This window comes from Glycine soja, chromosome 14, assembly GCF_004193775.1.
Source record: "Glycine soja cultivar W05 chromosome 14, ASM419377v2, whole genome shotgun sequence".
In the NCBI taxonomy this organism is placed as follows: domain Eukaryota; kingdom Viridiplantae; phylum Streptophyta; class Magnoliopsida; order Fabales; family Fabaceae; genus Glycine; species Glycine soja.
The window spans coordinates 50,900,856-50,926,425 of NC_041015.1; the positions used below are offsets into that span (position 1 = coordinate 50,900,856).

The 25,570-nt window shown below is 33.2% G+C and overlaps 4 protein-coding genes across 7 annotated transcripts; 2 read left to right on the forward strand and 2 right to left on the reverse strand.

The window, feature by feature from the left end:
- The first annotated feature begins 5,724 nt into the window (after nt 1-5,724).
- On the forward strand, nt 5,725-9,896 carry LOC114384663 (hexokinase-2, chloroplastic-like). Its single transcript, XM_028344377.1, has 9 exons — nt 5,725-6,112; nt 6,209-6,359; nt 6,833-7,015; nt 7,329-7,403; nt 7,674-7,829; nt 7,936-8,031; nt 8,121-8,251; nt 8,548-8,629; nt 9,384-9,896. The coding sequence occupies exons 1-9, from the start codon at nt 5,823-5,825 to the stop codon at nt 9,726-9,728; spliced, it is 1,509 nt and encodes a 502-aa protein (XP_028200178.1). The 5' UTR covers nt 5,725-5,822; the 3' UTR covers nt 9,729-9,896.
- A 573-nt stretch (nt 9,897-10,469) lies between these two features.
- Nucleotides 10,470-12,461, forward strand: LOC114384664 (AP-2 complex subunit sigma). Its single transcript, XM_028344378.1, has 6 exons — nt 10,470-10,620; nt 10,710-10,808; nt 11,012-11,062; nt 11,226-11,399; nt 11,883-11,942; nt 12,172-12,461. The coding sequence occupies exons 1-6, from the start codon at nt 10,618-10,620 to the stop codon at nt 12,211-12,213; spliced, it is 429 nt and encodes a 142-aa protein (XP_028200179.1). The 5' UTR covers nt 10,470-10,617; the 3' UTR covers nt 12,214-12,461.
- Nucleotides 12,462-12,644: 183 nt separating this feature from the next.
- On the reverse strand, nt 12,645-17,989 carry LOC114384662. Of its 4 annotated transcripts, none has more exons than XM_028344373.1 (14): nt 17,841-17,989; nt 17,513-17,634; nt 17,141-17,316; nt 16,626-16,674; nt 16,142-16,248; nt 15,797-16,013; nt 15,338-15,584; nt 15,183-15,234; nt 15,027-15,084; nt 14,846-14,906; nt 14,653-14,749; nt 14,191-14,511; nt 13,892-14,107; nt 12,645-13,267 (listed from the first exon to the last, which is right to left on the reverse strand). In XM_028344373.1, exons 2-14 carry the CDS (start codon nt 17,619-17,621, stop codon nt 12,917-12,919), a joined length of 2,061 nt encoding a protein of 686 aa, XP_028200174.1. In that variant the 5' UTR covers nt 17,622-17,634; nt 17,841-17,989; the 3' UTR covers nt 12,645-12,916. The 4 variants fall into 4 exon arrangements, with proteins under 4 accessions (XP_028200174.1, XP_028200173.1, XP_028200175.1 ...); XM_028344372.1 differs by having other exon boundaries at nt 17,513-17,637; XM_028344374.1 differs by having other exon boundaries at nt 17,881-17,980.
- Nucleotides 17,990-24,199: 6,210 nt separating this feature from the next.
- On the reverse strand, nt 24,200-25,245 carry LOC114383586 (snakin-2-like). The gene is made up of 3 exons (XM_028343281.1): nt 25,090-25,245; nt 24,877-24,916; nt 24,200-24,768 (listed from the first exon to the last, which is right to left on the reverse strand). The coding sequence occupies exons 1-3, from the start codon at nt 25,165-25,167 to the stop codon at nt 24,587-24,589; spliced, it is 300 nt and encodes a 99-aa protein (XP_028199082.1). The 5' UTR covers nt 25,168-25,245; the 3' UTR covers nt 24,200-24,586.
- Between the last annotated feature and the right edge of the window lie 325 nt (nt 25,246-25,570).

Sequence of the window (25,570 nt, forward strand, 5' to 3'; positions counted from 1 at the left end):
TGTGTAAAATATTTAAAGAAAAAAAATTATCATCCATAATAATTCTATTTAATTCAAATAAAATTGTCTTAATTAATGTCTTACAGATGAAGATTGAAGGGTGATTAAAATTTTAAAGCAACTGCTGATTGTCTTAATTAATGTCCTGAACTTTTTGGTTTCGAGCTACTTAAGTGAAGATAGCGATTGCTCCTGTGACGAAGACACCACATGAAGACACCATGCCATAAATGTGAGTATACAGCTCAAGCATTAAAACATTGACCTTTCATCTCAAAGCACGCTACCAGGTCCCGTAATTACTACTAAGGATATGAAAATTGAAAAAAGTTATTAATTCCAAGTTTCAAACAATTGGGTATTTTTCCATCAATAAAAAAAACAGTTGTATAAAAAAAAAACAATTGTGTATTAATGTAAGCACAAACTTGTCTATATCATTAATTACAATTTAAAATATATTAAAATATCCAAGATGAAAACTATCAATGTCTTTGTCAACTTTTTTAAGCATCATAAACTTTTAATTTTGTTGTAGTTATAAAATGTGATGATGCAAGATTTTTTTTCTTCCAATTAACTTTAACATCTACCGATTCAAAGTTTCAAACCACTAAATACATGAATAAAAACTAATATGAATAAATTATTTTCTCTTAATCAAAAGTTTCAAAGTTTAAGTCTGCATATATAACTACTTTAAATATTTAAAAATGAATCTTTATTGTTCATAGCGATCCTTCCTATTCAAACAATATTATTTCAGGTGAAATATACTTAGAGGTTTCTATAAATAAATTAAAAACACCAATTATCTCGATAAATTAACACCATTTAACAATTTAAGGAGACACAATCATGGTAGTCAACTAATTGACGAGGTATTATGCATGCAATTATTGAAAGAAAAATAGCAATTTGTCCTTGACTAAACAACACTTTAGCAAGCAGAGCATAATGAAGACGATAGCTTTCTATTCCCTTTTTTGTTTCTTTTTGAAGGCATCTAGGCTTTGAGAGCATTGGAGAAACACAAGATGATAATTGCCAACACATGCTCGAGCACATGGAGTAGATTCACTGTTCTTTTCTTTCTGTCTGGAGCAATTGTATTTTGAGAGAAAGCCATGCATTCCAAACAATAGTTTCCCACCGAATCTAACATCCCACAAGGCCATGCTAGAGGAGTAAGTAATGCCTGATTCATGGATTCATTTACTTAATCATATATTAAGCCTTAGCTTTTAAGTTGTAGTGCTTTTCCACAGCAAAAACGACAAATTTAGGTTTCCTGGTTTTCTTATCGTTAAGACTTCTAATCATTCTCAAAAGCTATAGCGACTTAAGATAATGACCCTATGAATGAACTTTTCATTATTTTATTTTAAATTTATTATATATCTACTATCAGGGAACTTTTTGTTTTTTACTCTTTACTTTTTTCCCCATTGTTTTTTCTCACATATTTTTTTAAATAAAAATGTTACTTTGTATTGTAAATATAAGATTACTTTTATATTGTCGATAAGTTATAACTTATGGATGAGTAACGTTAGATTTTCCTTTTAAAAAATCTCTCTTGCACTATAAAATAAATAAATGAAAAGTAAGTGATGTATGACAAAATACTTTTGGTGTAATAAACGTTTTAATTAATATTTTTGAGGAAGTAGTACGTGTAGAATAATGGAAATAAATTAAAAGGTTCTCATTGTTAATAAAAGAGAATAAATATATTTTTTTCGAACATAAAAAGCTTCTAAGAATTCTAATTGTGAATGAGTAAGAATTTGAATTTCTCATCTTTTTATGTGAGAATAAAATTTTCTTATGGTTATATGGCGAATAAATTTTTGCAGAGCCAAAATCCATCAGGTTTTCAGATATAAATTTTTGAATTAAGCAGTGCATCATAAAATATGAATAACATGCAATCTCAATCAGTCCCCCCACCCACTTTGGTGGTCTCGGTCTTGAAGAGGAGAAGGAGAGGAAATTCGACAAGTCCGAATTTGCACTCCCAAACCTTTAGCTTCGTCTTTTGCCAACACAGACACATTCAAGGTAACCAATCCACATAAATTCTATTTAAATTAGGTTTAATTGTAGTTTTTTTACCTTAATTTTTTAATTTTTGATGAATTGTATCTTCTACAAATTAATTTAATGCATTTTACCTCTAACATTTAAAAAACTTGTGAATTTTATCCTTTGTCATTTTATTATTAACATAATTACACTTTTTATTTTATCCAAACTTTTTTATTTTTTGGCAAATTTTGCACTCAGTTTTGGAAAATTTTACCCTAATTTTGTTTTTTTGAAAAATTTTACTCCAAAATTTTGTGTTTATTAATGGATAAATGACGGAAAATAAAATTTACAAAATTCTTAAAAATTGGTGATAAAATATACTAAATTAAAAAATTAGAAGTAAAATTGGTAAAAAATTAAAAAATTAGGATAAAAATTGCAAGCCTAAAAACTAACATGCATGGGATGGAAGAGAAATCAAGGTAGAATGATACCATGTTTTGGGAACTACTATTCTCACTATCAACCCTTACTATTGACACTACTCACATGAATAGTTTATTTTTTATTCCAAAATTGTCCTTTCCACGAAAATATAATTCTATTATATGCAACGGCTAAAAATAGTTTTCCCTCAAATAGTTTATGATAATAATACCAATACTAATCATAAGAATGTGAATCCCATTTATCACAATAGGAAATTTGGGAAAGAAAAAAAAAATAGAGAGCGTCTAAAAATGATTGATGAATGGACTTTGATGTTTTACTTAAAAAATATAAATATAAGAAAATTGAGCCAAAACATTTGTCAAAAGGTGAAATATACATTCCATATAAATATGGGCTTTGCACTTTGAATATTATTAGATTGATATACCTTTCTTGATTAGTTCATTTTAATATTGAGAATACAAGCTAATCAGATAATGCAATTAGATGCATGATTTCTTTTGAGATGGTAACAAGGACATTCCTCATATGTGGCAAATTTACTGTAGGGGACCACTTTTAAAAATTATTTACGGATTGGGGTCTGTTTTAAAAGTATTAACGGAGAGGGTCTGTTTTAGCATGGAATCCGCCATCGCCACTAGCGAGAGAGCTTAACCCGCCATAGCCACTGGCGAGTAAGGTGAACCCGCCACTGCCAGTAGCGTTACACGTCATGTAGGAGAGGAGAGTGTCGCCTTTTGCATTGGTGACACAGGCCACGTAGGACTCGCCTTCAGGATTGGCGATACAGCCTCATCCAAGCCCGCCATTCGTGCTGGCGATACACCCCTCCCCCATTCCGCTATTCGTTTTGGCGGGACATGCCAGCACTGACTCAGGCCACGATCTTGCTTTAAAGGAGAGACTAGGGCACTGTTATTTATCAGTTAGGGCACATTCTTGCTTTAGAGGAGACTAGGATTGGATAGGGCAACCAGAAGCATGCAGCAACAGGTCACATGCATGGCAGGTTAAAGATTAGGGCTAGGCATGTAGGAGGTGACATGCATACAGATTTACTTTAATGGCGTGTAACGTTGCACATAGCTTCAGCTTTTTTTGTGTAAATTTTCTTTAAATAGAGCAAACTTTCAATGACACTCAGCACTTGCAAAAATTTGACACTGAAGAGAGTATCAAATAGTGTGAAAGAGGAAGAAAGAGTTTATTTTGAAGTTTGCTGTTGATTCTATAGTAAGGATGCTTTGTATTTATTTAAATAAAGTCTTCTTTCCTTTTGTTTATTTATCATGTACAAATTTTTTATTTTGAAGTAACAAATATTATGGTTAGAATCAAATTTGAAGCTCAAATTTAAGTGTATTAATTTTGTAAATTAGATTTTAAATTTAAAAATTATTAGTAGTATATTACTTGTGCCTAATATTTCTAAAGCTAATAATATTATATCACATATATAATATCTAAAAATATATACTACAAACCAAACTAACTAACCTAACCTTCAAATATCTATTAATACATAAAAATTAAGAATAACCTAACCTTCAAATATCTATTAATACATAAAAATTAAAAATAGCATAGTAACTAACCTAACCTTACAATATATATTAATCATAATTAACCTAAATTTACAATACCTATTAATACTAACTAACCTATTATTTTTATAATATTAACAACAGAAATCATAAGTCAGAATATATAAATCTTATTTAAGAAAACCACTTACCAGGAATGAATTATGGAAGACAAATACACAACAAAACAATGGAAGTGCATCACACACGTACACATTCTCACTCACTGAAACTCAATAAAGGAGAAAGAAGAAAGCTTGGAGAAGAGAAGAGAAGTTTGCGTAAAAATTTAAGATGCTGGAGGTTAATTTTATAGAAGGAAATGTAAAGAAGGAACGGTCAAAAACCTAAGTTAAGCCTACTCTGCGTTTTCAGTCCATGCATGCAACCCTAATATTGCAAAAGTTGTAACCCTAACTGGCATCTGCAACACTGCAAGCTATCACGAGATGCACCTATCTCGCCACCAGAGAAACCGACACACTCACCCACCCATGTCAGGCCCCGTAACGCCAACTCCATTGGCGGATCCAACGTGGAGGTGTCTCGCCAGGAGCATGGGCGACACCCTCCACGTAAGCTGCTATGTCTCCATCTTCATTGGCGGTACCAAACTTTCTTGCCATCTTCAATGGCGGTACCCATAAAAAAACAGACCCTGGTTACAAATTCTTTAAAAAGAGACCCTATTTGATAATTAATTTTTAAAACTAACCCCGTTTCGTAAATTTGTCCCTCATATATCAAGTGGTTTTTTTTACAACTATTTGCCTGTCTTGGCAACTAACAATTATTATTTGGGCTCTCTCTCTTTTTAACAGAAATTATTATTTAGACTTGAACAATTGAACCCTTTCAGATTTAGGCTTTTTTGTTTTTAGGTCATTATATTAGATTCAACGTTGTCACCTGTACCGTTCATTAGTTCCGACATTACAACTATCTTAATGGCCCACGAGGCTAAAACTGAGGGTGGTGGAAAAATAATTTAGGACTATTACAGTTGTGCATTCCATGATTTATATTATACCAAAATCAAACAAATCAAATTTGCATTTATCCGAAAAACAAAATCACTTTTTCCCTAATCACCTGCCACAATCAAACAACCATTCTTCTTAAGTAGCAAAACACTGTAGTCTCTTTTGAATAAACATGTGATGTTTTCTCCTTTTAATAACTTTTATCTTATGAGAATTAGGATACATATATTTTTTGAAACAGAGAAGCTTGACTTTTCTTTTACCTGGTAATTGCATGACAAAGGCCTTACTAGTACTACTTAAGAAATTAGTAACTTTCCCGTACAATTTACAAATCTAAATAAATTTCTTAAAATAATATAAGATAATATATTATTATTGTTAAATATGATAAACTTATATATTTTTAAGAATTATTATTATTATTATTCTAGAGTGTTGTTGTTTGGCCCCAAAAGGGCCAAATAACTCATTCTAATTGACAACCATAGAGGATAAAATCTTCAAAATCTCAAGGTATGGTTTTCATCTCTTCTTGATTGTGATGTATACTGACTTAAATATTAGAGGCTATACATATATACATATATATGATTAAAATAGTAGAAGTATTAAAAAATTCATCAAAAAGTGTTTTAACTAACTTAAAAGATAGTAAAACATAACGGTTGTAAGTGACACTGTAGTGTACTCTCGTGTTCTCACCTTTTTCATAAAAAGTGTTGGATCAGCTGAAAAGAGATCACAGATAAAGTAGAGGCAAAACATGATGTTTGTCACTGCTGCTGCCGCCACTTCCGCCGCCGCAGCAGGGTCCTATCCCTCACTCTCACGATCGCGACGGCGGCGGTTAACGGTGGCTCTCCGATCTGACGACGTGTCAGTCACCCCAACCACCACAATATTGACGAAACTCAAATACGAGTGTGCCACTCCTCTGCCCCTTCTTCAGCAAGTGGCCAATAACATGTCTGCTGACATGCGAGCTGGGCTTGGGTTTGGGCCTGGGCCCGGGCTTCCCATGATACCCAGCTATGTTGAAAATCTTCCTACTGGGTATCTTTTCTTATCTTCCCTTCCTAACTTGCCCTGTTGTTATTATGTTCCTCAATGTTAATTAATGATTTATTATTGTTGTGACATGCATGTCAGGAACGAGAAAGGGTTGTTTTATGCCTTGGATCTCGGAGGAACCAACTTCCGTGTGCTGAGGGTGCAGTTGGGTGGCAAAGATGATCGTGTCATTGCCACTGAGTTTGATCAAGTTTCCATACCTCAGCAACTCATGTTTGCTACATCTCATGTAACTAACTCATTTATTTGCTTTTTAATTTGTTTGTTACTGTTTTCAAATCTAAAATTTGTTTGTCCCTATATAGCATGTAATTTATAACTTTGCCCCTGAGCACTTAACTAAAACATTTGAAGAGGATGAGAAAACATCTCCATAAGAAATAATTTATTTTATACTATCAATTAATTAAAAAAAAAAGTTGTGGATTCAATGCTCTTGCTAATAAAAACTAACAAATTTCTCATTAACATTTGTCAGTAAGAAAAAACTATCAACCAATCAGAGATTAGAAATTATGATAAATATGATCAAAGTAGTTATTTCTCTAAAGTCCTGATAAGTATGATAATTATTATAAACGTTAAAACTTATCATATTTGTGTGTTTTTTTTATAAGATGGCAACATAAATCATTAACATTTTTCAGTAAAACTATTTTCTCATGAAACAAATCCAAAGTTTGTTTTCAATTTCAAATGCAGGAGCTTTTTGATTTCATTGCTTCGGGGCTGGCAAAATTTGCGTCCAAGGAGGATGATAGATTTCATATCTCACCGGGAAGAAAGGGAGAGATTGGCTTCACGTTTTCATTTCCTGTGAAGCAGACATCAATTGATTCTGGCATACTAATCAAGTGGACCAAGGGTTTTGCTGTCTCTCGAACAGTATGTTTTTATCTATCTATCATAAGTGCTGCTCACTATTATTTAACTTAGTGTGCATTCATTCACAGATAAACTTGAAACAAAACTCTAACAATAGAGATCGATCCTAAATCCTAATTGTCACTGTTTTTGAAAATAAAATATAAATTCAAATACAAGGGCACTATACGTTATTGAGGGGCAATTTAAGTTCTGTTGTTAATCAGGATCATTAACTAGAGTTTTATATTTTGCTATAGTTTTATAGTAGCAGAAATATATTAACCTGATACTAGCATGACTTGGAAGTTGGAACTACAAACTCTTTATGCAGGCAGGGAGAGATGTGGTTGCTTGTCTGAACGAGGCAATGGAAAGGCAAGGAATTGACATGCGAGTTTCTGCTCTGGTATATATGTTATTTTAATGTAAATAGTTTTATAAAAGTTTAACAATTTAATGAAAATACACTTATCCAATCATGAATTACCATGTAAGATTATTGTAAATCAAAATTGGTTATACAATGTATCAAAATTGGAATAGACATTGTATAATAATTATTCTAAAAGTCATACATAGAATAGTTTCTAATTGGTTATACAATGTACTATCAAAATCAAACTCAATTTAAACCATTACAGTGTTGGTGTAATTTTAGTAAATGCCCACCTTATAGGTGAATGATACCGTGGCAACGTTAGCTGGAGCAGAATACTGGGACAATGATGTCGTGGTTGCTGTCATTTTGGGTACTGGAAGCAATGCTTGCTATGTTGAGCAGATCAGTGCCATTCCTAAGTTGCAGGGCCATGTCTCTTCTTCTGGGAAAATGGTTAATAAATACTTACACACCTTCATTAATTTCTTCATATCTTGTTCTAATGCTATAGATGAACTACTAGATCATCTTAATCTGAGAAAAGCATTCCTTGATTCAGATCATTAGCACTGAGTGGGGTGCTTTCTCAAATGGTCTCCCTTTAACCAAGTTCGATAGGGAAATGGATGCTGCTAGCATCAATCCGGGCGAGCAGGTACTTTTTGGTATCAATATTCTCCATAGTTTTATTTGTTCTGGCATAGTTGCAAGCAGAATAATCATTCTCTTCATATTACTTGGCAGATCTTTGAAAAGACAATCTCGGGAATGTATCTAGGCGAAATTGTTAGACGAGTGCTGCTGGAAATGGCTGAAGAGGGTGGTCTGTTTGGAAAATCTGTCCCGCAGACACTATCTACACCTTTCATACTCGGGTAAATTTTTTTATTCTGAGTTAAAATCTAAGCTCAAATCATATGCACTAATATTAATAGATCACATTGCTAGTAAAATTTGGTAATATGACAGTCACTCTATACATGTAGTTCTATTTTCCTTTTACCATTTCTAACTTTCTCCCAATTATTCCTTCTTTTTGAATGGGGAAAAAACGTTCTACTCATATTTTGTTATTATATACACTTTGAGTTCGTTAGGGTATATCTTCAACTTAACACTCTTGAGCTATATTCATACTGAACTGAAATATGCCTCTATATAAATTTAATAGGACCCCAGATCTATGTGCCATGCAACAGGACTGTTCTGGCGATTTACATGCAGTTGGGTCTCTCCTCTACGATAAAGCAGGGGTAATTTTTTTGTTCTAAACTATACTGATGGCAATGCAGTAGCATTAAGTTTAAGCACCTGTTTCATAACTCATCATATTACCAAGTCACCAACGGATAGTTTCTTTCATGGCCAAAGAAAAAAAGATGATAATTTCCCTAGAGAACTATTATACAAACAAGTACCATTTGGTTATTTTATATTCCAAATATAAAACTCATTATTTCAAGTTTCAACAGTACTTATTTAAAAATAGTTATTCAAAATATATTTTATTTAAAAGCTAAAGTAAAAGGTAAAAAAATGATGATCCTTGTGGATCATACTTTCAACATGGTGCAAAGCTATTATGATGGTATTAATATGTCATATTATATTTAATGAATATAACTTAGTTGGTAACATACATTGAGTTTTTGTGGGAGAGATTTTGTGTTTGATTTCTCAAAGAATACATTTTTGAGGAGGGACGAAAAACTTTTAGATATGACTAAATTTCAAATCAAAGATTAATTTCATAGTCGACCCAAAAGATCGAAGATTGTGAGAATATCTTAGGATCTCACTGGGAGTCAAAGGCCTTAATTAGTGATAAAAAAAATGTCATACGATCAAACAAGGAGAGTCAAAGACCTTAATTATATCGATAAAAAAGATGTCAAAGGATCAAACAAGAGCCATGTGTTTTATCATATCTGCCTAAAAAATTGCATATATTACTCTATCACTAATTTTTATTTTCTGTTTTTGTTGCCATTGGCTCGTTCTCTTCAGGTTGAATCCAATTTAAGTGAAAGAGAAACAGTTTTGGAGGTTTGTGAGACTATTGTAAAGCGAGGCGGGAGCTTAGCTGGTGCAGGAATAGTGGGGATTCTACAAAAAATGGAAGAGGACCAGAGAGGTCTCATCTTTGGGAATGGGAACAGAAGTGTTGTTGCCATCGATGGGGGCTTATACGAAAATTATCCTCAATACAGGGCTTATTTGCAAGATTCAGTCAAAGAGCTTCTAGGAACAGAAAAGTCAAACAATGTGGTGATAGAGCATACAAAAGATGGTTCTGGCATAGGAGCTGCTCTATTGGCTGCTTCAAACTCCATCTACAACCAAGATTTATAGGGAATTTATTTACCATTATCATTATCACCGAGATAAAAAAATTTAGTTCATGTACCACGTATGTAATTATTGGAACCCCTAGTCCTTGATTGAGCATTGGAGAGGTAAGAATAAGTGCATATTTAGATTGCAGTTTTTAAAAGTATTTCAATAATTATTTCTTTCAAACTGAACTTTTTAGTTTCAAATATACTTTCAGTGACAAAAAAATTATGATGTCAAAGTCAATTTCCTCTCTAAATTAATTTGGAGTTCCGCCACGGCAAACCAAACATAGCCTAAGAAAATGAAGGAATAATCCATTTTTCCTTTTGTATATGGGAGAAGAAAAGGTGACTCAAAGGAAGTTGAAGATTTTTTTTTTTTTTTATGAATGAAGCATTGAAATTTGAACTTTACTTAAGTTATTCAAGTCTGGCTATTGGATCTTTACATACTCCAGAATAAACGGTGTGATAGAGAGAGAAATACATAAACTTTGGTTACAAGAGCTAAAACTATTTGTAAATAACTTTTTTTTTTGGGTAATTTAGTTCATACCAATTATACATATATAAAAATTGTTAGTGTTCGAAATTAATTGTGAGGGAATAATTGTTTTTTAAGTTATATCAAGGAGTTTTTTTATAAAAAAAAAAATTGAACTTAACATGCATAAGGGTGTTATTATTTTTGAAAGGCATGGTAATTTGAATGTTCAAAGTTGAATCAAAGTCAAGTTAAAGGGCAAAACCTGATAACCGCAAAATTAAAAATTGAAAATTAAAATTTAAAACATATGTTGAAAGTAAAGTCGTTGATATGATTCATCATTCTCTTTCAGTTTTTGGCATTGAAGAATCTGAGATCGGAAAATTCACCTCTCCAACCCCCAATCCCATCGTTGCAAATGGTTCGTTCATAATTCTATTCCCTCTTTCGTTCCATTTTTTTTTTTTTTCATTTTTGAATGATTGTTTCCCCCTTTTTCCGCATTCGCAGATCCGATTCATTCTGTTGCAGAACAGGCAGGGCAAGACCCGTCTTGCCAAATACTACGTTCCTCTCGAGGATTCCGAGAAGCACAAGGTCGAATACGAGGTAACAATTCCACTTCTTCTTCATACACAACACCACCACCTTAACCTAATTGGAGACATAAGGTTCCTCTACGGGAGAAGAGAAGGGGAAGAGATCGCGGGTTCGAATCTTCTCGCTATTAAAAAAAACTATAATACTAACCACTAACATTTGCCAATAAAAACAAAAAACCCACTTTAACCTAATTTTCCTCAATTCCTCAGGTTCACCGCCTCGTCGTAAACAGAGACCCTAAATACACAAATTTCGTCGAGGTCAGTACTCTCTCCACGATTTTCAATTTCTTCCTTTGCTTTCGCTGAGTTGTAATTGCATTATTTCTGACATGAATGTTCTATGAGGTTATTCTTTTGTTGCTCTTAGGTTGTCTCATTTGCTATACAATTGATTGCCGTTTGATAGTAACTTGTCTTGCAGTTTCGTACGCACAAGATAATATACAGGCGATATGCTGGGTTGTTTTTCTCAATCTGTGTTGATATCACTGATAATGAGTTGGCGTATTTAGAGTGCATCCATTTGTTTGTGGAAATATTGGATCACTTCTTCAGCAATGTCTGTGAGCTTGATTTGGTTTTTAACTTCCACAAGGTTTGTTAATTGTTACCTTGTTCCTATCCTGTGTTTGTTTGCTTGTTGTATTTTAGCATCAAATAATCATGTGATTGTTGATGTTGATATCTATGTGCCATTGTATTGGTCTTGATTTTTTTTTCCTGCTGCATTTAGTCATGAGACTATAGTAGAATGTTGACTAACCGTAGCCTGAACTAATCAATATGCTAGATTGTTAATTTAGCTGGAAAATTTCAGTTTAGGTGCACTGATCAATATGAACACAATCCTCTGTATACATTAACATCCTCCAGTATGTCTAATCTATAACACAAGTTTTGCTGTTTTCTCAATATGTTTTGTTTTTTGTTTCTAAGTGAAGTTCATGATGGCTTAGGGTTAGGATTGGAGTGGTTATTGATCACCATTACCATATTGATCGTACCCTCTTCCTTTAGATTATTATTACTATTTTTTTAATGTTTCCTTACTCATATAGTTTACCCATATGTCTTGAAGGTCTATCTTATACTTGATGAATTCATTCTAGCGGGTGAACTGCAAGAAACAAGCAAGAAGGTAAGCATTCTTTTTGAGTTACTAAGCACTTTACGTGTTGCTACTTGCTAGTCTATGATTTAAGTTGTGTAGTTACACTACGATTCCAGGCATAGTTGCCTACTTTGGTAGCTTCTTCCAGCATATTTTCTCTACTTCTGACAATTTTGTCCTGGGTTTAAATTTATTTATGAGCTAAATTTTAGGCCATAGAAAACCTCAAATAACAAATCTGTTTTTGTGCTTGCAGGCTATTATTGAGAGAATGGGGGAACTGGAAAAACTAGAATGAAAAATCATTAGTTTTCTGCTGTCATATTGATTTGGAGATTTCGATGATTTACTCATGCCCTTGGCTTAATGCTTGTATTTTAATTGTGATAAAGAATTTTGAAAATCTCTTCCGATGAGCCATGTATTAAGTGCCCTTTACATATGCTTCTTATTCTTATTCGTATCCGGTTTATGTTTATATGTATAAGACATTTATAAAATCAGGGTTTTCAGTAACCTTTATGTTACTGTCTCTGTTTTGTTTCACTTTTCTTTCTCTTCTAATAAATTTCTTTGCTCTTCTTAGTAGTTAGTAAAACACTTAATAGAAATATAATTGGTTGATTGTAGTATATAAGCAAATACAAAACGATTAATTTTTGGTGATACAAATGAACTACCAATGAAAAGTGTTTTATGTTTTGTTTTCAGTTAGATGAGTGCTAGGTGTTCTGGGAAACGAAAAGATTTTTGCGTGATACTTTCAAGTTTCAGGTCTTGCTACACTGTTAACATTTGTTTTTTTCTCGCAATTCCACTAGATCAATCTTCTATAGCAGCTTGCAAGTTCTGTGCTACTTTCAATGTGAAAGGCTCAGCTCTAAAAGCCGGGAGTGTAGTAGAAAATATAAAACAATGAATCGTATTCCGGTTGCACATCACTTTACAATCGCATTTGTGGCGATATTGTACCACTACTTGTGATTCTGTCTCTAATTTCTTCATACAATGAAGGGAGACGATGAAGCTCTAGTCCATTTGTCTTGTAAGTGTGCAAGGTGCTGCTTCTGTTGCCCGGAGATTGAAGTGATCTTGGATCCAAAAATTTCTTGTGATGCAGGGGAACAGGGGAGGATTGCTTGGGCACATGGACTCAATGCAGAAGAGTCATGCCTTCCACTTTGCCAATTAGGATACTGGGTCCTCAAAATATTGAAATTTACTGTAGACCTACCTTGTTCTGCTTGTTGCACCCCCCATAAGCTTTGGTGTTCTTGTTTATGTGAGACTGTCGAACCATAATGAGTTCCATATAACGGGTTACCAAAATAATGAGGTTGCTGCAACAGAACCTGCAGGCAATTAAAGCATTACAGAACAGTATTAGTATGACAATAAGGGTGGCATATTTATGAGGATATTAAATTGCACGTTAGTTTGTTCCAATTCATTATTAGCAATAAACTATAGCCACCACCTCATTTCACATGGTTAAAAAGATAATCACATTTGCTACTTTTACCAAAAAAAAAAAAATTCGTGGGAAAGATAATGTTAAGGAATTTACAATAACTCATGTGCTTTATTTAACTAATTGAACTAAATTCCCTTGACAACTATTCCCTCAGGAGTAATATATAAGCAAAAATGTGATCTTGTTTGTTGTACTTAAAAATAAGTGAATCTAACTAATTTTATCTTATTTAATACTATCATTCTTAAAACACCATTTCATTTAATTCTATTTCTATTTTCAATGATTTTTTTTTTTGTTCATGATAGGAAGTTTCAATGAAAGATATTTTAGAAATAATCTTATTTTTTAGTTGAGATTAATAAAATTAAATGATATAAATTAACTTTCTTAATTAACTTGAAATTAGTTATTTTTGCTTATGAGTCTAGAGGGAGTATTTTTTACCAAATTTGGTTAATACTTAATAATAGTTTTCTTGCAACAAAGAGAGATGTAATACCTGTGGTCCTGCAACAGAAAGCTGATCAAGGTAAGAAGTTGAGGCATACTGTCTCTGAGTCGCGGGAATTGGTATGCCCCCATGCAACGGTGTTAATGACTGTAAATAAGGCACTTGCAATTTTGATAATGGTTCCAACCTACTTCCAATTTTATTATAATTATTGTCTAGCTTTAACCCATTACTTCCTGCTGACAAGGACAAGAAGTTGAAATTCTGCACAATAATGATAGTCATTAGTGCATGAGGAAGAGGGTGCAACGAGTGGCATCTTTACCAAAAATTAACCTTAAGCTTACTTGCTTTTGAGGGCCATACACCACAGGTGTTGGAGCAGCCTGTGATATGTCTCGATAATGGCTTTGCCGCTGAAGAATAATATTCTTACTTTCATGTGGATTCCTCAAAGTAGAAGAAGTGATTCCAATTTTCATTCTGTTTGAGCTGTGTACTTCTAAAAGAACTCCACGCTTTGATCCTTCGTGTTCTCTCATTTGATGACATCCAAAAAGCTCAGATTCTTTGATAACCTGTGTTTTTGGCACCTCTAGACTCTTGATTAAATGACTGATGTGAACATGAGCTGCACACCTCTTCCATGATCTTTTAGGAATAAAAATCTGCACGGTTATTTATTGACAACTCTAAATAGCTGTTTGAGTGGAGTGTACATCATTTAGGATCAAGAGATTTTAACATAATACAAGTAAAAGTCCAAGTCACACAAAAACAGCAGTAATAATAAATTTGTTAGTCCTTACCCTCCCACTAGAAGAACAAGTTGAAGTTTCCATGGAATCCATTTTGGAGACACGGATTGCAGCTTCCAGCCAATCAGGAGCTTTAGTAGCAGAAGACCTAGGAAAGAAAAATTGATCAGGTTGAGACAAACAGAACAAGAAGGATTGAAATCAAGCCACAACAGGGTGAAAATGTAAAATGAAAGAAATTTACTGTAGATAAGCCTGGCCAGCTGGTGCCACTGGTGATAAGCCTGGCCATAATGCAAGTCCTTCTGGTAAAAGAAGTTAAGAATCAGCCAAATTGATGTAAAAACATTTAGCCTATACTTGAGTCACGGAAATGAGAAATCAACTCTATAAAATGAACATTTTGATCTTTGAGAGGAGTGTACCATTTCCTTTTTGGTCCTTGATCATATGCTGTTGTTGCTTGCAATCAACGTTTCTTGCCTGAAATGTAATCCATTAACACACCAATAAGACCAGCACTAGCTCACAACAAGTTTTGGTAGAACCACACTACAATCTGTAAAAGTTGAAATGCTCACCGCTTCAAATGCCACATCTGGTTTCCTCTCAACTTGAGAAATCCGTGATTGTCTGGACATATTTAATTTGCAATGTCACGAGAAAACATGTAAAATATATACAGAGGACTTGAAAAGTACAGATTTTTCAGAATGCAACAGAAAAAATGACCCACCCCATTGCTAGACATAACTCAGAGTCATGCAATGCAACTTTGCTGCTCTTTTCATGCTTAACCGCCACAGGCATGGTCTGAAGATTTATAGTTAGAGAAGCGCTACGAGATGACATCAAGAGCGTTGGACTATCAGGCAAATCAGGTTGTTTTTGACCAACAGCTTCATTCAACCAACTGGTTTTTGAAGCTTCTCCAGCTGAACTTTCGTGACAACTAGGACTTGCAACAGGAGCAGTTGCTGAGGCTAGAATAGAATCAAATGGTAAAAAATTAAATAAAGAGAATGAAGAAGAATAAGTTAATAGTTAAGACAACTTTGCCACTCATAGTAATCCTACTCGGATACAGTAAGAGTAGGCTTACCTGTCGTAGAAGATACCTATGACCTCGTACTAAAAAATAATAGCCAAGACAAGTATCTTATATAAGAGTGAGAAATTGAGAATGAATAATAACCTTGAAGAGCATCACTAGCATTATCCTCCAAGTCTTGCAAAACTGATGAATTATCAGGCAAAGATTTGCCATCTAAATCCGTACTATTATGATTGGAGGCATTGTGAGGGAACATTCCAGCCAAGGCATAGAGAGTCTCGGCAACCTCTTCCTCATCTTTTGTGATGGCCCCAGAAGCTCCTTCTCTAGGGGACCAGTCACGCCACATTCCTTGTTTCTGCAAAGCATAAAATTCCAAGCAAAAGGTGAATTAGAAACAGAAAAAATGCTTAGAAAACCAACCAAGCAAAAGGGTAAGGTTTTGAAACTGGCAAACACAGCCCACAGATGTCTTACAACACTCACTTTGGACTTCTTTACACTATCCTTTTTGAGAGATTCTATTCCATCCATCTTATGCTTCACCTTTTCTGAATCAAGTAACATGGATTCGCGACCCCGTTTCTTCGTGGCTATGTAATTTTAAAATAGAAAACAAAATCATAATATTTTTAGCAAACAATTTTTTTTACCACTTCCTACACAAGATTGGATACAGAAGAAGAATAAAACTAACATTTGTCGGTTAAAAAAAAAAGAAAAAAGAATACTACCAGTGAAAGTAAAATAGATTGCAATAATTAAAAAAAAAAAATACCAATACCGAATCCGTAGTCCAACAATTACAACAAAAAAAGAAAAGGAGTAGAAAAAAAAAAGGCTTCTCAGAGATTGCTTCAACTCTAATCCAAAATCAATATCAAAAGAAAAATACAAAGGAAAGTGCATATTTTGTTTTATGCATAATAACAATTAAACTCTTGGATTTGGAATTTGAAATTAAAGGTACCTGAACGTAGCTTCCGTGGAACAGAGGCAACGTTGGAGTCATTCAGAAACTGCGAAATCATTCAAAGGAGAAAAAGAGAGAGAACCAAACACAACAAACTCATAAATGTGAGAGAAAAAAAAGGTCAATTAATTAAAAATTAAAAAATAAATAAAAGATCCAGTTCCTTAAGCATCTTAGTGTTATCTCCTTTCAGAATTGGAATTTCAGTTTAATAATCTGTGCAATAAAGATTTTCATTAAAGGTAATATAGATTGACGAAGTAAAACTTCAATTTTGATTGAACAACAACACGAAAAACACTTATAGAACCGTAGGTAAGTTTTTTTTTTCTTCCAAGAATAAAATATTAAGCACCATGGTCTTAAACAATATTCTGCAATCACAATTACGACAGCATCAGCCATCAGCCGTATTTTTTTATAATATAAAAGTTTTTTGAATTAGCGCAATCATAATTTAAAACCACGTTAAACACATAATAATAATAAGAAGAAGAAGAAGAAGAACATACATTCTTATGAAGCTTGAATCTCTTGGTGGTGGCAATGACGGTTGAAGGAGGTTCGCATTTTCGTCGTTCAGAGGCATTAATACAAGCCATTTGGAAGCTCGACGACGCCGTTCCGACGGCACTCAAGCTTCTCACCTTTTCCTTCTTCGAGAATCGAAAGTCCCCACGGCTAATAACTATCGCTCACAAAGCAAAACAAAAAAACCAAAGCTCAGATAGGGGAAACTGCGTTATCTGCAAAAACTCTTCGTTATCGGAAAAGCTTAAAACAAACGAAGAAAAAAAAAAAGAAGAAACGAATGAATAAAGACAAGAAGCATAAAATAGGTTTTGTCTTTTAGCGAAGGAAAAGGTTGGTGTTGTGTAATTTACCAGCGAAGAGTTTGTGTTTGTGTCGTCGAGATTGTTTAGATATATGTCGTCGCTTGTTGGAGTTTGAGAACGCACTGCTTCCACGCCTCACTTTTGGAGCCTTGTCCATTTCTTTCTCTCTACTACTAACAAATAAAAGTCAAAATAAGAGAAAGGTTCAGTGATTCAACGTGTTGGTTTTGTTTCTCTCCGGTGAAGTTAAAGTTCTAAGTGAAAGACTAAAAACTAAGAACTAAAAAGTAGCATTATCACTATTATGTTTCGGGTTTGTTCGATAGAGTGAAAATTTAAAATTAAAAACAAATATAAAAATATGAAAGGGCCTCACAGAGACAAAAAGTGAGTGAGATTTGAGAATGAGATCGTACGGTTACAGCACAGCACAGCACACAGTGTGGAAAAGAAAAGAGAAGAAGGCAGGGAAAGTAAAGAATTGCAATTGGTGCCTCAGAGAATGAGGTTCTCTTTATAAGTAAAAGGTGGAGCAGCGAGCAAATAGACCCTAAAGTTAGGAGAGTGGTGTTAAATATCTATCCAGCAATAAAGGGAGGCACAGGAGAAATTGAGAATTGTGGTACTAGTATTTATTGCTCACTCACAAATATTTCATGCACTCATTATGCTTTTATGAGCTTGGAAATTATAAGCCAATGCTGTGAAGAGAACATTAATGGTTTACTTCAAGAGGAGGAAGAAAAAAATACGTTTGTTTTTAAGATATTACTGACCCATATTTTTAGCTCACTCGTTCCAAAAAACAAAAAAGGATGGAATAGAGAAAAGAGAAATGGAAGATTCAATTCAGAATGCTTGTTTGTAAGCTTTAATTAAATATTGAAGTGTGATTGTGTAAGAAATGATTCCCTGCAAAAGTTATAAGGAAGCTTTGGTTTAAGTTGAGAAGTGGCACTTGTATATAGCTATTCTTCCTCTTTATTTAGCAAGGTGCTGGCTGAGTCCTCTCAACATTGTCTTATTAGGATTTGAAATTGGTTTTGTTTTTTCTTTTTCATAGTGCACTTTGCTGTTTTTTTAACAATTATAAAAACAAATTAATTAGCAAAACACTCGTTTCTATTATTTACTAAAATACTCCCTTTTTTTATGAAGAGAGTCCATACTCCAAATCTGATTCCCCACTTGCATTAATTTGTTTTTTTGTTGAGAAGTCAATTTTTTTTTTGGGTGTATTTTGTACAAAATGAATATGCTGCTTATTGTTTTTCCTGCTCAAAGAAATCAACGGTCCTCCTCGATCGTTTAGTTGTAGCTGCTTGATCACCGCCCAAAGTACACAGTAAACCACAACTGCCCTTCACATCCTTGGAAACTCCGTTTTGTTAACAAGAATTATTTATTTCATGGGTAAGAATTGAAGACATCCTCGAGAGATTTATAATAATTTATAAATCCAATAATTGAGTTAGATTTCTTTTATTCACAACAATTTAAAGATTCTTTTTCTTTATAGGTTTTTTAATTTTTTTTAATTGAATCCTTAAAATTATATTTGTTTTGCTCCTGAGAATCATGATAAGCTCAACTCATTACCAATCTTAACTAACACACATTATGTAAAATAAAATCTATTATAGTGGGACAAAAACCGATAATCATGAGATTGGGAGGCACAATACCAAAGATTAATTTTAACACTTATGTTAACTTTTCCAATTTTTACCCTATTTCCCCTCTCCAACAATGATTTTTTTTTTTTTAACGTGAAACCACAACTTTTTTTTTTTATTTCTTCTTTCTTTGATATTTCATCGTTATCGAACAATGTGAGTTTTAATCATTCATTTGATTTTTTTCACCTTTTTCTTTATTTTTATGGTATTTCAGCTATACCAATAGAACATAAGTACGTGTCTATACTTATTTATCGTTTGATGATTATTGTCCCCGAAGAAGAATATATATATGTGTGAGCAAAAAAAAAATTCATCCATGTGCTGATGTACATATTTATTGTGGTCTGATGAGTCAAAAGCTATTGATTTTGTTTTCTTTTTATAGTTTTATGAAAATAAATTAGATATCTAATGTTGCCAAAAGAACAGAAGCGACAATGGATTTGAGGTGGATAGATGAGGCATGGCAGATGGCATCTATGCATGCAACATGAAAAGTTTTCTTATCATCGTTTCACGTTCTTGTATGCACACCTGCAACTGTAACCTCTGCGCTTATTTTCAGTGAAAGTGTGTACCCAACACTGCATTTCTTGTCAGTGAGATTGATAGTAATAAGCTACGGACCCAATCAATAATGGTGCCATTCTCACTGCTTCACAACCTCGTGCAACTCTGATTTTTTTCCCCCTCTCTTTAGAAGGCTTTGTTTGGTAGGAGAAGAAAGGAAGAAGAATTTAGGTGAAAAGAGAAAAAAAAATAGTTAAGAAATAAGATAAAAATAAAGGTTGTTCTGTAAAAGAGAAATAAGTTTGATTAGAGAAAACATACTTGAATCAAATTTGTTTTGTAAGTAAGAAAACAAAAGAAGATAAATAACCTTATTTTTAATATCTCCATGCAATTTCATTCCTAAATGACTCCTTCCAACCGGTGAAAATTTGTAACTTTTTCCCGTTCTGCTTGCTCCTTTTGCTCATCAATGTCTTTATGTTGTCTATTTGACTCCATGGCAGGCTTCAATAGAGTAGGAGTATCCAATTGAACAAAAAAGGTAGCTCAATAGATAAGGGAAGGGAGTCAAAGGCAAGACCTCACTTCTCTTCGGCACTACTTTGTCACTCTCAAATACAACCTCAAGGTATTTTTAGGAGAGAGTTAGAATTTTATTTTTGTTTTTATACAAACCACAACATTTTTAAAGAGAGACCATCTTAATCAAGTCAAACCCATCATTACAATAAAATTATCTTTCTACATATATAACACAAATGGATGTCCAAACTCAAACTCCATAATGATTAAAAAAAATTCAAACTTCACATAAAAAATTAAACCAAAACAAGTCTACTATAATTGAAAGTTATACAACAATTCAAGAACATTTTTACTTATAAGATATTACAACATATCAACATAGGATAAATGGATAATCCTCAATCCACACTTTCTCATAAACTCTTATTGAGCTGAAAAGGTTAAAAACTAGTCCTATATATATTTTTTATATACTACATCATTAATATTAAATAAAATTGACAGAATGTTGGAAATGAAACTACTCACACAATAATAATTAAGGAAGAAGATATATGATAAAAAAAATCAGAAATGTAGTTTTTTATTGATTACTCAAGTGCACACATATTTACTTTCTCCAACATACAACACTTGTACACAAGCACCCTTTTATACATCACGCATATAGACACATATATCTAACTAACTAGTTATACCATAGACACTAATTGATTGGATGACACTCATTGTACAAGTCCAGTCCTTAGACTGGATGACCCGCACCGGACAAAACTCATTTTGTGTCCATCAAATTAACCAACAACACCCTCCTTAATTTGAATGATTCAAAGAGATAACTCCTAACATATCTCTTAGCTCTCTAAACTTTTTTTCCCTTCAAGGCCATAGTGAAAATGTATGCAACTTGTAGTTTTGTTTTGCAGTACTTTAAGATAAGTATTCATTTATTCACTTGATCTCTCAAAAAGTGAAACCATGTTTCTATGTGTTTTCTCCTTCCATGTGCAACATGATGCTTAGCTAAGTCTATTGCTGATTTGTTATCCACAAATAACTTGCATTTTGTTGAGTTCTTCACTTTGATTTCTTGCATCAATGTATCAAGTCGTACAACTTGACAAACACTCATTGAGGTTGCAATACACTCAGCTTCACATGAGGATAAAGCCACTACAAATTCCTTCTTTGAGCACCAACAAATTGGTGCTCCTCCACACATAAAAACACAACTTGTAATACTCTTTCGATTAGATATGTCACCACATCAATCTGAATCAGAGTACCCAAGCAGTTCAACTTCTAAGTTGTCACTCCCTTTTGGGAAATAGAATTCCATAGTCTAAAGTCCCTTTCACATAACACATTATTCTCTTGGTTGCTAGTAAGTAAGGCAGTCTTAGTGTCTCCATGAATCTACTTATTAATCCAACAGTAAATCCTTAATCATGTCTGGCATTACACAAATATCTGAGTGATCAAACGATTTTTTTGGAGTAGGTAGGATTTATAAGTTCCTTAGTCCTTTCCTTCTCAAGTACTTATTCAATTTCAATTGGTGTGACACCTGAATTACACTTGAATATGTTGAATTTCTTCAACAAATCAGTTGCATACTTGGTTTGGTGCATCACAATACCATCCTCTGTTGTTTTGAATTCAATCCCAAGAAACTAGGACAAGAGCCCCAAATCACTCATCTCAAACCCTTTCACCATTTTCTTCTTGAACTCTTTAATCTCTCATTCATTGTTTTCAATTACTAGTAAGTTATCTACATAGAGACACACTATTAGCAAATCTGTACTAGTGACCACTTTCAAGACCTTTAAATACACTCCATTCTCATATTGCATTTAACAAAGCTAATTTGGCTTAGAAAATTGTCAATTCTTTTGTTCCAAGCATGTGGAGCTTGCTTAAGGTCATACAAGGCATTCCTTAGTCTGAGTACCATATCTTCTTGATCCAAAATCTCAAAACTTAAAGGCTGGACAACATAAACTTCCTCCTCCAATGGTCCATTCACATCAAATTGGTTCATAGACCAACCTCTTATATTTGCTATAGCTACGACTAATATCTTATTGTTTCTATCCTTGCTACAAGTGCATAGACTTCACCATAGTCAACTCTAAGTTTTTGTAGAAATCCCTTCGCCACCAGTCTAGCCTTATGTTTGATCATCTCACCATTTGGATTCACCTTCACTTTATAAACCCACTTTAATGCTATAGGTTTTTTTTTTATCACGAGATAGGTTGACAAATTCCTATGTTTGATTCTTCTCAGTAGAATTCAGCTCGTATTCCATTGTATTCACCCATTTAGGATTGTTCTTTGCTTCAATAAAGCTAATTAAATCAAATTCAACAAATTGTGCATAATGCACCAATTCTCCTTCTAAGACAACTGCAAAATCTAACACTACTTCAAAGTCATGTAGGGTTGATGGAATTTGTTTGGTTTTGGTTGATCTCCTTAATCCAATAGCAACACTTGTGTGGTTTCAACTTCTTTAGCATTGTTAAGATCTATCAACATTCTGGTTGAGTCTTTCTCAGTTTCTATGTTTCAGTCCCAGCTCTTTGATTCATCAATCACAACATCTCTACTAATTACAATTTGTTTATGTCTTAGGTTATACAACTTGTAACCACTAGTAGAGTGATACCCTACAAGAACCATTTGTTCACCCTTGCCATCCAATTTTCTCCTTAATTGATCAAGCACATGTTTGAAGCATATAAAGCCAAACACTTTAAAGTGAGTCATATCTAGTTTGGTGCGTGCCCATGCCTCTTCTAGTGTCTTTTCACTTAATCTTTTAGTTGGGTGTATGTTTAGAATATAAGTAGCCGTGGACAATGCTTCTTCCCACAAGTAATTAGGAACTTTCTTACTCTTGAGGATGCTCCTCACCATATTCATAATGATTTTGTTCTTTCTCTCAACAATGCAATTGTTTTGTGGAGTATAAGGTGATGTTACTTCATGCACTATCCCTTTTGTCTCATAAATTTATTTTTAAGATAAAGCTAAACTGATATTTTATTGATTTTTACTTATATTTACATTTTTTTATTTTTTCTTAAAATTTAAATAAACTTAATCGATTAAATCATTCTAAATTTTTAGTAAACATGAAAAGTAAAGAATTAAATATTATTCAGTTTTTTTTCTTAGAACCTAAATTCATATTATAAATTCCTTCAAATTTTAAAAAAATTATTTGCATATAAAATACTATTTCAAAAGTTTTAAGTAAAAGAAAAATTTAAGGATTCACTTAATTTTAAAAGTATGAAAAACTGAATTGGCTCAAACAAAATTCAAGGAATCAAAATTACACACACACCAAATTAAAGAGATTAAAAATGTAATTAAATTAATCTCAAGAAAAATAATCAATGCTTTTTCAAAAAATCTTTGTTATTTTTATTATCTATTTACCTACGTATCAATTTATAATACAAAGTTCAAGTCATATATTTTTAATGATACATAATTAGTACATTTTTTATTCAAATGCCTAAGAAATATTCTCATCCCCTTTGAATATATGATGACCTCGATGTTACTACACCGTCGAGAGCCAATTTTGGTCCATTTGATTGTTTTGCAGTTACATATAAACACTTGAGTGACGACGGTAATTGTGACGAACTGCAAAGAATACATCTAAATTAACTTTTTTATATTTTCAAAAGACAATTTTAATTACGCTTTAATTGGGTAGCTAAGAACACTGTATGACTGTAATTATTTATAATATGAGTGGAAATTAATTTGAATTGTAGGATATAAAATAATTTGAAAAGTGTCAAAAACAAATAACGATATTTAATTTTTGCATTCCATTTCTGGCGATAATTTTGCAATTCCTGATCATAGCAACAAAAGTAAAACGTTAGGTGATATTATAAATGAAATGAAAATATGTCATAAGAAGGGAGTTAATCACATCACAATATACTTATTAATAGACGATGGACAGTACAAGGAACGCACCATAACAGAGAAGGGAATTAATCACATCACAATATACTTATTAATTTTGTGAATATACATCCAAATTCCAAATTACAAACCAAGACACTCGATGATTCAACAAGTATTGAAAAAGGGGTATGATTCCATGACGTTATTCTTTACTCTTCAGAGCACATATTAAGCAACATGTTATATATAGTATTATTTTACAATATAATATCAAAGCCATGCATGGGATAGTGGTATGGATAGATCCTAGTCCAATTAAATCCATGTTTGGATCTCCAGTAAATTTGCTGCAGCACAACGTTTGAGACAGAAATAAGGAATATGATACTTCCTTCAAACTGAGGTTAAACATAAACGGAGGATATATCAGCAGCTAGCAATCCAAACACAACTTTTAAGTCTAAGGGCACTTGCGTTTGCCACCATGAGTAGTCAAACTAGCATAGCAGGGACACACTTCTTGGTTTCCAGCAGTGCCAGGTGGCACGCAGTTGCAGCGTCTACAACAAGTTCCACAGGCTCTTTTGCAGAGACGTGGCCGAGATGATAAACGACACCTCGCAGCACATGCTCCATTACAATCTGAAATTTAATTAATCATCAACATATAATAAATTTATAAACTTAACTTCCAATTTCAAATTAATTAATTAATTTAGTGATTTGTATATATGAAAGTTTAATTAGTACCTATCTTCTGCAGAAGAGACCCCTGCGTTTGTACATGTGCCTGCGGTTCCTCAATAACATGTACATACAAATTTGTTAATTTAATTAAGTAGAACTTAGTTAAAAGAAATTAATAAATTCAACCTAACCCGTTTTACATAAAACCAACAAGAAAGAGAGAACAACGCTAGTTATATAGAATTAATTAAGAAGCAGAATATTTGAAATATGTACCGATTGATCAGCATCAACAAGATGAAGAAGGAGAAGCGAGGCAAGAAGGGAAGCAACTATAAGCTTAGAGAGAGTCATGGCTTAATTGAAGATGTGTATATTGTAATTGGAAGTGTTGATTGATTGCTAAGTGCGTGGAATGATAAGAAGAATGAGAGGGTATTTATAGTGTGTGATGAGAGTTGTATATATATATATATAAGGTATGAAATGAAGATGGTAAGTACTAAAGTACGGGTAGAATAATATAAATGTGCGAATATGTAAGTGGGACATTGTGATGATGTGGTGGCGCATACGCGGAAGAGACCTGAATCAGAAATTGTGTTATGTTAGTGACTGGTGAGAGAAATTTGGTAGGGAAAACTCAAAAGGGCTCTTGGAAGCATCGAGAACCGAGACTAGCTAGATAAAGTGCCACATTACTTGGTGGGTGAAGTACCCAGATGGCTGATTTTGAAGGACATGGTTTAATTTCTTT

Excerpts from the sequence above, each read along its gene's own strand:
- LOC114384663 (XM_028344377.1), top strand. The coding sequence starts at position 5,823 with ATGATGTTTGTCACTGCTGCTGCCGCCACTTCCGCCGCCGCAGCAGGG. Across the intron at positions 7,404-7,673 it reads ACATGCGAGTTTCTGCTCTG|GTGAATGATACCGTGGCAAC; the intron begins GTATATATGTTA and ends CCCACCTTATAG. Across the intron at positions 8,630-9,383 it reads TCCTCTACGATAAAGCAGGG|GTTGAATCCAATTTAAGTGA; the intron begins GTAATTTTTTTG and ends CGTTCTCTTCAG.
- LOC114384664 (XM_028344378.1), top strand. Across the intron at positions 11,063-11,225 it reads AATACACAAATTTCGTCGAG|TTTCGTACGCACAAGATAAT; the intron begins GTCAGTACTCTC and ends CTTGTCTTGCAG. Across the intron at positions 11,943-12,171 it reads TGCAAGAAACAAGCAAGAAG|GCTATTATTGAGAGAATGGG; the intron begins GTAAGCATTCTT and ends TTGTGCTTGCAG.
- LOC114384662 (XM_028344373.1), bottom strand. The coding sequence starts at position 17,621 with ATGGACAAGGCTCCAAAAGTGAGGCGTGGAAGCAGTGCGTTCTCAAAC. Across the intron at positions 17,317-17,512 it reads CAAACACAAACTCTTCGCTG|TTATTAGCCGTGGGGACTTT; the intron begins GTAAATTACACA and ends TGTGAGCGATAG. Across the intron at positions 16,249-16,625 it reads TCCACGGAAGCTACGTTCAG|CCACGAAGAAACGGGGTCGC; the intron begins GTACCTTTAATT and ends AAAATTACATAG.
- LOC114383586 (XM_028343281.1), bottom strand. The coding sequence starts at position 25,167 with ATGACTCTCTCTAAGCTTATAGTTGCTTCCCTTCTTGCCTCGCTTCTC. Across the intron at positions 24,917-25,089 it reads TTGTTGATGCTGATCAATCG|GCACATGTACAAACGCAGGG; the intron begins GTACATATTTCA and ends GAGGAACCGCAG. Across the intron at positions 24,769-24,876 it reads GTCTCTTCTGCAGAAGATAG|ATTGTAATGGAGCATGTGCT; the intron begins GTACTAATTAAA and ends ATTAAATTTCAG.